This window comes from Simochromis diagramma, unplaced genomic scaffold, assembly GCF_900408965.1.
Source record: "Simochromis diagramma unplaced genomic scaffold, fSimDia1.1 OVJJ01000674.1, whole genome shotgun sequence".
Taxonomy (NCBI): domain Eukaryota; kingdom Metazoa; phylum Chordata; class Actinopteri; order Cichliformes; family Cichlidae; genus Simochromis; species Simochromis diagramma.
In genome coordinates, this window is record NW_024387360.1 from 222,865 (window position 1) to 234,180 (window position 11,316).

At 51.4% G+C, this 11,316-nt stretch overlaps 1 protein-coding gene across 5 annotated transcripts; it reads left to right on the plus strand.

Moving 5' to 3' along the window:
• Positions 1 to 1,748: 1,748 nt before the first annotated feature.
• Positions 1,749 to 10,515, plus strand: LOC120718775 (TSC22 domain family protein 4-like). Of its 5 annotated transcripts, XM_040007478.1 has the most exons (6): positions 1,749 to 1,950; positions 3,878 to 4,554; positions 5,076 to 5,209; positions 8,556 to 8,607; positions 9,218 to 9,386; positions 9,417 to 10,515. In XM_040007478.1, the coding sequence occupies exons 2-5, from the start codon at positions 3,904 to 3,906 to the stop codon at positions 9,365 to 9,367; spliced, it is 987 nt and encodes a 328-aa protein (XP_039863412.1). In that variant the 5' UTR covers positions 1,749 to 1,950; positions 3,878 to 3,903; the 3' UTR covers positions 9,368 to 9,386; positions 9,417 to 10,515. The 5 variants fall into 5 exon arrangements, with proteins under 5 accessions (XP_039863412.1, XP_039863409.1, XP_039863413.1 ...); XM_040007475.1 differs by having other exon boundaries at positions 9,218 to 10,515; XM_040007479.1 differs by having other exon boundaries at positions 8,559 to 8,607; positions 9,218 to 10,515.
• The last annotated feature ends 801 nt before the right edge of the window (positions 10,516 to 11,316 follow it).

Consider the following 11,316-nt stretch of genomic DNA (forward strand, 5'->3'; position numbering starts at 1 on the left):
GGCCACACAACAGAGAAGAAAGCCGGCGGGGTCACAGGCGGGAGGTGGGGCCGGGCGGAGCGGCGAAAATGTGGCTGTGGACATGGAGGCAGAGAACAACAGAGAAGTAGAGGCGGCGGTCAGGGGTGGCAAGAGACTTGAATAACAAAGAGAGAATAACTTTTCTCTGCCCCCACAAACTCTGTTTTGAGGCGGGCAGCGTCGTAGAGTCTGTGTAAAAACTGCAAGTCATGATATTTATAGGTGACTTTTCACAATCAATGCAGAGCAGACGGCGCTGAAAGATGAGGCCACTTAGCCTGGCTCAAAGGAGGCAATCCCACGAGAAACTCCGCCCGGTAGCAAAAAGGCTACCCGAGGTTACAATAATAAGCATGGGAAGCTAAGATTACTCTTAAGCAATAACTTTTAAGGGCTTTATTAACTGCCTGGGGCTTGTTTTTTTGTTGCTTTTTGTGGGTACTCAACTGTTGAAAACGAAAGGACCTACAATTAACAGGCGTGGCCATACTTCAGAACTGAAAACCAGTGGCGGCTGGCCGCAGAGGGGGGGGAAACATCGGGAAATAAACTGAGCTACGTCTTTGAATTGTTTCCTTGTTTAAGTGTTTGGGTATGGAACGAGCTGGAGCGTTGGAGGGTCTTCATGAGCTGTGACTGATGCTGAGCGCTGCTCGGCAGCAGGTTATGTTGAGAGGGGACGCTCACGGGGGGGGATCTTCTGACTGTGAATTTTCCCCCCAGAGAGCCGAGGTTACCGGAGACATAAATAATAACACTTCACGATTCACATTGATCTGATTCGAATGATGCAATATCAATAAATTCTGGTTAATGGGATCCACAAAGCGTGTCAACGAAAGGCAGCGGGCGATCCGACGGCACGTGCACGCACATGCTGCTGAGAGCAGAGGTATCACAGGTTTCATCCCTCGGACAAAAATTCACTGAAGAGCAGCAGAAAAAGAAAACGACGCTTCACGTTTGAAGAACATCATGAGTTCTTTATCTACAGCTTTCAGTACCAATAATCAGCTATGTGCTGCAGGCCTTCAGGCTGCCAGTCGTTAAACCGTGACGGTAACGTCTGCGGACCCAGCAGTCCTACCTAATTATCTCCAACCTTCCTGTTTGATCGACTGCAAGCAGGTATCTGCTATAGAAAGTCAGGCCAGGAAAGCTGCTTTGTCTGTTTCCTGCTCAGCTACACAAAGACATCTGCTCACAGCGCCAGCTTTGGCTAAATGCATGGTGTACAGTGAGGTTGTGATTGCAGAGGAATAGTGAAATGGGTTCTTTCAACAGCACGCTGATCTGAACTCTGATGTTTGTATGATTTATATTATTGTTCATTATAATATTTATGAGCTGAGCTGAATCCGGTCAGAGGTCAGTGCCGACACGCAGGCTGCTCGGTAACGCTCGCTTTCACCTTTAAAGACACACGTGTGTGCACTTTGAACCAAACTTTGACAACACGTTACGGTAAAGACCCCTCCTCTGTCCCCACTGCGCAGGCGCTAACCCTGGTCAGAGTCTGTCGTGCACGCGCACGTCGTGCTCGGACGTGATCCGGATCGGACCCGGACCTGGCTGCGCGTTCACGAGCTGGTACAGAGACGCGCACGCTGTTAGGATGGAGAGGAAGAGGAGGAGCGTGCAGTGACGGAGCGCAGGGTGTTTGTTTACAGAAGAAGAGGAGGAAGAGGTGAAAGCTGCACCTCAGAGAGTCTCGCTCCTGAACAGCTAGAGGAGAGGAGGAGGAAGAGTCCCCAACTTCTGACTCCGTAAACTTCCTGCACGCTCCACGGTCGGGCCGTGCTACCGCGCATGCGCCCTGAAGTTTTCACCCCATCGGAACACAATGGACCGATTGTGACGTCACCGGTTGCTTATCCGGATCTGAACCAGTGACGGCGGCGGGAGCGCGCCTCGGCTCAGCGCGTGACCGTGAGTGTTTACTGAGAAGTAAACTTTACGTAACTTTTGTTAAATCCAAACATGTTTTACAAACACACGTTTGACAGAAGACAGACACACAAAGACACACGTCAGCTCCTCTCTCCACCGTGTCCAGAACATGCAGCTCTGGTGACACAGGTCGTCGTTGACCTTCAATGACCTGTGGCTCAGGGTGCGCTGGTGCTACAGGACACCTTTAGGTTCGGACACGGTGTTCGTTATGGACACGCTGTGGTTTCCACAGAAGAGCAACAACTCAACACCGCTCGGGTTCAGATCCAGGAGGCCGTTCCTCCTAACCACACCCCTCCAGGTCTCGCTGTCGTTGTCCATATGAGCGCTGACGTCTCCCAGCAGGACAACAGGGTCCCCAGGTGGGGAACCCTCCAGCACCGGGAGTACCCTCCACCCGGGGACTCAAGGAAAGCTGGGGACTCAGAACCGTTGTTCTGCGAATAAGTGCAGACGACAGTCACACAGGCTGCTTCCCACCAGGGAGGTGACGTTCCACGTCCCAGTTACTAGTCTTGGTAGCCGGGGTTCGGTCCACCAGGGCTGCCTGACACACATTGCACCCGACCCCTACGATGCCTCCTGCGGGCGGTGGGCCTGTTTTTACCTTTTTTGGCTGTGCCCGGCCGGGCCCTAACGGACTAAGGCCCGACCCCCAGACTCTCGCACTCGGGCACCCTCGCGGGTCTGGCTCCAGGTCGGGGCCCCGGTAACTTTATCCCAGGCAGGGTGAACATCACCATTAAAGCTGTTTTTTAAGTTATCGCCCCTGCAGAACCGTCTGCACCATGAGATACTCGTATGCTGAGATCTCCAGTAACTAGTATCATCTGAAGTACAGTCAGATTCTGACAACGACACAACATCAGAATTAAACTGCTCAGCAAAAACAAATATGGCTTTATGTTATGAAGTAAAAATGTAAGTGAGACACAGGAAGTGCAATCAAAATAAAACAGGTGGGAGCTGGTCTCACTGTTTATTACATACAACCAAGAATAAATAAGTAAAACTTTGTTTACAAAAGCTGTCATTTATGTTTTATTACAGTTTTATTAAAGCTCAAAGTTTTGTTGAAGCGGTGTTTCAGGCTTTGAGGGTCAGTTAGCAAAGTGACCAAAAGTCTGTGGACACACCTTCATGTTCAGAAACCAACATCATCATTATCACGTGGTCCACCTTAACTCAGCTAGCCAATCACAGCACAGCTCTGAGAACTCCGAGTGCCTCACCTGACCCGGAGAGTGAAGGGTTAAACCCTGCAGAACCTAAAAAAAAACACACACACACACACACACACAGTCATGTTGTGCAACAGTCTGAAGCAACACAGCTGAGCAGGGTGGAGTGAACAGGAAGTAGAGAAGAAGCAGAGTGGGATCTGCAGGGCGGTGCACTCTTCTGGACAGACAGACTGCACGAGGGGTGAGACACGTTGCTGCTTTAACTATGACCTCTGCCTCCACACACTGTGTTGGTTTTTGTGCTCTACGGGGACCTGGGTGTGTACATGCTTCTCTGAGGACTTCGAGTGTATTGTGTGTGTTAGTTTTTGTGCTTTATGTGGACGTAGCAGAGGTCTGTGCATCTGACGACTTAGTCCACTGATGTAGACCACCTGCTACCTGTGTTTATTGTGAGGCTACGTCCCCAGGATGCGGATCAACACACGTGCACATGCTCAGTGTGTCCTGTTTGGACATAAACAGCAGTGAATGTCAGGAGGCGTACCTGTCAGGTGTCTTCACACTGGACTGTGGTTAAAGCTGAACTTTGACCCCTAAGCTCCTCCTCTGTAGATCAAAAATCCATGTTTATTCTTAATTGTGTTTAATTTTTTAAGCTTGTGTCTCTGAAATGTCCCCATAAACCACATTAACTGGTGTACTCTGCTGTGTGTCAGTGAGCCTGTGGAGTGTGTGCGTGAGAATGAGTGGTGGTAAAAAGAGGAGTGGCTTTCAGATCACCAGCGTGACTTCAGAGGTGAACCAGAGTCCAGCAGACCAATTGTCTCCTAGCGCTGTCCTGCCCATCATTCAATCAGAGGTCTCTCTGCAGTCCCCCCTCTGCAGCCCTCAGGGAAGCTCCTCCCAGCCAACCACACCCTCTCTGAAGAGGAAGTACGTCTCCCTCGATGGCGGGCAGGGGGCGGGGTCTTCCTCCAGGTTCAGGGTGGTGAGACTAGTGAGCGGAGCCGGCGGCGGAGGCCGGGGTGAATCGTATCGTCGCGGGCGATGGATGTGCACAGAGTTCACAGAGCGGCAGGAAGGCCCGGGGTTCAGGCGAGTAATGGACAGCATGAGACACGCCCACTCCTTGGAGTCCCTGGAGATGATTGGCCGGGAAAGCGAGCGGGGTGGAGTCCACTCTCAGGACAACACCCATATGCTGGCTCAGCACGTGCTGCACAGTGGCCCGCCTTCACCCACGCACCAGATGCCAGCTAATGTCCGGCTGCTCGACCACAAGGAGTCGCGCCTTGTGGTCGAGCAGGGCTTAGGCTCCACCCCTCCACCACCTTCACCCCGCCCACGCTTCGCCCCAACTCCTCTGCGGCTGGATGTGGACGCCTCAGGACGGGTAAACACACACACAGACACTCGTTTTCATGCCTTAGTGAGGACATCAATCTGACATAATATTTTTGCTAGCCTCTTACCCTAACCCTCAGAAACGACCTAATCTGGACTAACCCGGACTAGCCCAGACCTAATCTGGACTAACCCGGGCCTGACCAGAACCTCATTTAACTCCAAAGCACAACCACAGTGGGCTTTATGTTCAAATGTAAAGAGAAAACCCACCAATCAGCAGCCATATCCCTGCTCCTTTGTGAAGCATTTGGTTCCCACAAAGACATTTAGACAAGTATACACGCAATCACACGTGTCCTACTGCCTGACTCAGGCGTGATCTCTGCACAGGTGGAGGCTGTTAGCTGCACGCCTTCTCGTTTGCGACGTAGCTGAGTTAGCAGCACCTGTTCTGCTCTGCAGTTTCACCCCTGACACTCTAGGGGGCGGTGCAAAATGAATCTTTAATGTTAGAACATTGCTCGTTGTTTTTACGACAGTCACTCACACCTGTGTCTCACCTGTCAGTCTGTCCTCAGGCTGTCTCACTCTCAGCCTGGCTCCCCCCCTGCTGGACTGTACCAACCCCCTCTGACCCCCGCTCAGACGCCGTCAGGCTTCAGCCTGGACCGCACCATGTTCGACCTGCCGGGGGACGCCAGGTGAGTGTGTTTAACAGGTGTTTGTGATGTCACTGCTCAGTGGGAGGAGACAGGATGCTTCTCAGGGGTCAGCTGATTAGTTTTCAGTGTTTGGTTTGTTTGTGATTGATCAGGTTGATTGATTGACTGATGAACCCGGACTTTCACAATAAAAGTCCATCCTGTTTGAACCGCGTGCGTTTAGTTTGAGGTCTGAAACACTCCATCATAAAGTCTGTGGGTGCTTTCCGTTTTCGTGAGGTTACTCGCTGACAGACGTGACCTGTGATCTGTGTGGAGGCCACAGCTGTTCCAAACCCTAAAGGAAGGAACCTCGGTGCTTCCTTTATTGCTTCCTTTAGCGGAGGAGACACTGGAGCATCCTTTATGAGAGGGGAGGAGGGAACGCCGAATGGTAAACGGGCTGGTTTGTATATTGAGCTGCAGAAACGCACAGACCAGCTGGATGCGATCTTAGCTTGGTCATTCTCCACCACCGTAGGGGGCGTGTCCCATTTTGACCTTCCAGATAGTGCCAGTGGCTGTGGCTTGAACCAAGTTGAACCAAGCTGGACATAAAACTTTGCTCCCGTTCGTGTCGGAGATCCCGTGAGGGTTTTCTGACCACAGTCCTGTGATGTTTGTACCTCAGTGAAACCTCGCGCTGCTGCTGCTGCTGCTGCTGTCGCGTTTTTAACTCTGCTGAGCAGTTTTCAACAGTTTGTAGCCAGAACTGTAAAATCCCGGAGTTTTTTATGCAGCCAGGCTGAGGAGCTCATGGTTTTATTCCACCTGCCGGACTGCTTTGGACACAGCCCGTGTGTTTTCTTTGATGGAGATGTTTGACCTCAGACAGGGAGGAAGTCTGACCCCAAATACTAAACACACTGTCCAGACAGGAAGCACGTCTTTGGATTTTCAATCTAAAAGCTTCTGAAGTTTAACCTCCAGGAGGATAAACCCTGAATCGGGTCTAACGAAAGCTCACACAGATCATGCTGCACAGTAACCGCCCACATAGCTGCTGAGTGTCAGCTGACTGAGGGCCAAAACAGACCTGCTGTGTGTGTGTGTGTGTGTGTGTGTGTGTGTGTGTGTGTGTGTGCCACTGTGAGCCATGATTTTGTCTTAGAGGGCAGTGATGTCATACAGTTTCAGGTAACAGCCAATAAAACAGCTGAGAGTCAAACTGACATTAAAGACAACTAATGGACCGAAACGCCTGGAAACCAACCACAGAAGTGTCAGCGATCAATATCAGTGATCAGGAATTAATTACTGATCAATACCAGTGAGTGATTACTGATTAGTTCCAGTAATGAGCAGGCAGTTGGTTCTTTCCATGGTCCCTCCGTCTGAATCAATGGGCCTCTGTCTGCGAGTGGGCGGGAGAAGAATGCTGCTGCTGCCTTGCCATTGGCTGAGACCGTGAGTGGGCAGGAGCTGGCAGGCAGCAGCCAATCAGAGAGCAGAGATGTGTGGGAGTGACAGAGAACATGAAGATCTGAAGTCTGGACGCACCTTAGTCTGAAGACAACATCTGGATACAGCTGCTGACATTCACACACCTGTGAGCTCACAAGGAGGCAGCCAATCAGGGGCCACCTGGGAAGGCGGAGTCAAAGGTATTACGATGGACGGCGAGGAGACAGAACCTTAAGCTGATTGGAATTTGCTCTGATGGTGTGCTGTGATTAGTTGGTGCTCTGTGGTGAAGTTCTCACTGGATGTTTCCTGTTGTGCTGTGCTGTGATTGGACTGTAAAATATGTAGCTGAGTTCTGATTGGCTGGTGTTTCTGTGGGCCTCCATCAGCTGAAGATGTTTGTAGGTGAGAAGAAGAGGACCTGTCAAACACGTCCTCAGCGCCGTCTCCCTTCGACTCCGCCCCTTCCTCCCAGGACTCTGCAGCCTGTTGCTAAGCAACTGGAGCCTCCAGTTGTCTTACGTGATCATACAAAGGTCAAAGGTCGTGGCTCAGCTGTCAGGGAGTCCTGGCCGAGTACCAGGACATCGATCCAAGAACTCAAACCACGGGTGAGTCAGAGGTCCCTGACCCCTCCCTCCAGAGCTCAGCCTGTCACAGAGGCCCGCCACCGATCCACCAATCAACCACAGCCATCCCAGCAACCCCAGAATCCTCTGCGTCACACTGCCCCGCATCCTCATTGGTCAGTTCCTGCCAGGGCGTCACCCACCGGGCAGGGCTCTGAGGCCACTATGATGGCTCTGCTGCTGTTTCTGCAACAGGTAACCAAGGTAACCCGGGCGGGGCTCAGATTCACCTGCAAAATAATAAATATGTGATAGTACCTGTCCAGGGCACCGTCGTAATGGAGATTTATCATTTCAGTGGGTTTGTTCATGGTTAGATAAAGTAATAACAGGTGAGAAGAACATCTGTGCAGATGTGGATAAAGGTGCTGATAACGGTCATTCACCTGTCTCAAAGTCACCTATCAGAGAGTCACCTGCCTTTCTCACCTGCCTGTCTTTCACCTGTCTGTCTCTCACCTGTCTGTCTCACCTGCCTTTCTCACCTGCCTGTCTCAGCTGCCTGTCTCTCACCTGTCCGTCTCACCTGCCTGTCTCTCACCTGTATGTCTCACCTGTCTGTCTCTCACCTGTCTGTCTCACCTGCCTGTCTGTCTCACCTGCCTGTCTCTCACCTGTTTGTCTCACATGCTTGTCTCTCACCTGCCTGTCTCACCTGCCTGTCTCACTTGCCTGTCTCTCACCTGTCTGTCTCACCTGCCTGTCTCACTTGCCTGTCTCTCACCTGTCTGTCTCACATGCTTGTCTCTCACCTGCCTGTCTCACCTGCCTGTCTCTCACCTGCTTGTCTCTCACCTGTCTGTCTCTCACCTGTCTGTCTCTCACCTGCCTGTCTCACCTGCCTGTCTCTCACCTGCCTGTCTCTCACCTGTCTGTCTCACCTGTCTGTCTCACCTGCCTGTCTCTCACCTGTCTGTCTCACCTGCCTGTCTCTCACCTGCCTGTCTCACCTGCCTGTCTCTCACCTGTCTGTCTCACCTGTCTGTCTCACCTGCCTGTCTCTCACCTGCCTGTCTCTCACCTGTATGTCTCACCTGCCTGTCTCTCACCTGCCTGTCTCACCTGCCTGTCTCTCACCTGCCTGTCTCTCACCTGTCTGTCTCACCTGTCTGTCTCACCTGCCTGTCTCTCACCTGTATGTCTCACCTGCCTGTCTCTCACCTGCCTGTCTCACCTGCCTGTCTCACCTGCCTGTCTCTCACCTGCCTGTCTCTCACCTGTCTGTCTCACCTGCCTGTCTCTCACCTGCCTGTCTCACCTGCCTGTCTCTCACCTGCCTGTCTCTCACCTGTCTGTCTCTCTGTGTCTTGCAGTAGTTCCAGTACCAGTTTGATCGCCATCGACAACAAAATCGAGCAGGCCATGGTGAGTCCTGTTTCTACGTTTCTAGTCGTCTATCAGGCGTCGATCTATAAACCTTTGTATCTGTTGCTGGTAGATTCTGTCATGAAGACATCAAGTTGTCTGTTGTTTTTCTAGTTGTATATTTACTCTTTGCAGTGAGAGAGAGTTTGTCTGTGACTCTGTTCCTGTGTAGATATTTCAGTTCTGTATTTATTTGATTTCACCTTGATTTAAACGAGGATGACCTGACTCCTGAGGTTAAGGATCTGTTGTGTGAGAGGGTCCTGACTGAGAGACAGTCAGCAGTGGTTAAACAACAGCTGTAAAGGTTTCTGAGCCAACTCTGATGGTGGTCCTCCGTCAGGTCGGTCCTGGCTCAGTTTGTCCTCAATCTGAGGTTGAAGCAGTTTGTATCTGATCCCATTCATGTAGAGCTGTGTTCAGATCTGTCCCTGCTGCTGACGACCATAAATGTGACACCGTTCTGTGGTTACAAACGTCTCTCAGTGAGGACATATGAGCAGGAGTTCTCCTCTATGCTGATGATGCTGTTAGTCACACAATGCTCCCTCTGTAGGACGGGCTTTATGATTGGCTGGTTTATTTATGCACATCGTGTGTGTGTGTGTAGGACCTGGTGAAGAGTCACCTGATGCTGGCGGTGAGGGAGGAGGTGGAGCTTCTGAGAGAACAAATCAGAGAGCTGCAGGAGAGGAACCGGCAACTGGAGAGAGAGAACCACACGCTGAGGGCGCTGACCCACAGCATGCACACTCACTAACACACACACTCACTAACACACACACACTCACTAACACACACACTCACTAACACACACATGTGCAGTCATGTCAGGGTTAACAGGACGGCGTTCCGGCTCCTGCGTTTTCTGATCAGCTGATGCTTCAGAGACACTCGCTGTGCCCTCCTGCTCGTCCTCCTTCATGTACCTGTAGTACTGTTGTACTGCAGTATTTGTGGTACTGTGTACTGTTGAAAGGTGTGTGTTTCTGTGTGTGTGTGTGCAAGTACTTACAGCATCTGACAAAAGTGAGCACACCCTGACATTTCTGTAAATATTGTGTTAGCTCCTTTCATGGGACAACGTTGTAGGTAACAAAAGAGAGAAGACCCCGAGGTGAAAATGTCCAAACTGTGCCCAAAGGGTCAGTATTATGTTTGGCCACCATTATTTTCCAACACTGCCTCAACTCTGTTGGTCATGGAGTTCACTGGAGCTCCACAGAGGGCCGCTGAATCCTCTCCCACTCCTCCACGATGACATCATGGAGCTGGTGGATGTTAGACACCATGCACTCCTCCACCTTCCATTTGAGGGTTTGGAGACATGGTTGGTCTGAGCACTGACAGGCTGACCCCCCCACGCCTCTGCAGCAATGCTGGCAGCACTCATACCTGTTTTCAAAGACAACCTCTGGATATGACACTCAGCACGTGCACTCAGCTTCTTCTGTCGACCACGGCGAGCTTTGTTCTGAGTGGAACCTGTCCTGTTAAACTGCTGGATGGTCTCGACCACCGTGCTGCAGCTCAGTTTCAGAGTGTTGGCGAGTCACGTGACACCAGGGAGGGAAAATGGCTAATCGGGCTCAGTTTGGACATCTTCACCTATGGCTGTACTCACTTTTGTTTCCCAGGGATTCAGTCAGTAATGGCTGTGGGTGGAGTTATTTAGAGGTGACACCAAATGTACAAGCTGCTTACTTTACATTGTATCAACGTGTCAGATTGACAGTGTGTCCTGTGAAAAGATGTAACGAAATATCTCCAAAAATGTGAGGCTGTGCTCACCTCTGTGAGATACTGTGTGTGTGTGTGTGTGAGTGAGTGTGTCTGTGTGTGCGTGTGTGTGTGTGTGTGTGTGTGTGCGAGTGTGTGTCTGTGTGAGTGAGTGTGTCTGTGTGCGAGTGTGTGTCTGTGTGTGTGTGTGTGTGTGTGTGTGTGTGCGAGCGAGTGTGTGTGTGAGTGAGTGTGTCTGTGTGCGAGTGTGTGTCTGTGTGAGTGTGTCTGTGTGCAAGTGTGTGTCTGTGTGTGTCTGTGTGCGTGTGTGTGTGTGTGTGTATGTGCGAGTGTGTGTCTGTGTGAGTGAGTGTGTCTGTGTGCGAGTGTGTGTGTGTGTGTGTGTGTGTGTGTGTGTGTGTGTGTGCGAGCGAGTGTGTGTGTGAGTGAGTGTGTCTGTGTGCGAGTGTGTGTCTGTGTGAGTGAGTGTGTCTGTGTGCAAGTGTGTGTCTGTGTGTGTCTGTGTGCGTGTGTGTGTGTGTGTCTGTGTGCGAGTGTGTGTCTGTGTGTGTCTGTGTGCGTGTGTGTGTGTGTGTGTGCGAGCGAGTGTGTGTGTGTGTGTGTGTGTGTGTGTGCGAGTCTGTGTGTGTGTGTGTGTGTGTGTGCGAGTGTGTGTGTGTGTGTGTGTGTGTGTGCGTGTGTGTGTGTGTGAGTGAGTGTGTCTGTGTGCGAGTGTGTGTGTGTGTGTGTGTGTGTGTGTGTGTGTGAGTGTGTGTGTGTGTGTGTGTGTGTGTGTGTGTGTGTGTGAGCGAGTCTGTGTCTGTGTGTGTGTGTGTGTGCGAGTGTGTGTGCGTGTGTGTGTGTGTGAGTGAGTGTGTCTGTGTGCGAGTGTGTGTGTGTGTGTGTGTGTGTGTGTGTGTGAGTGAGTGTGTCTGTGTGCGAGTGTGTGTGTCTGTGTGTGCGAGTGTGTCTGTGTGCGAGTGTGTGTGC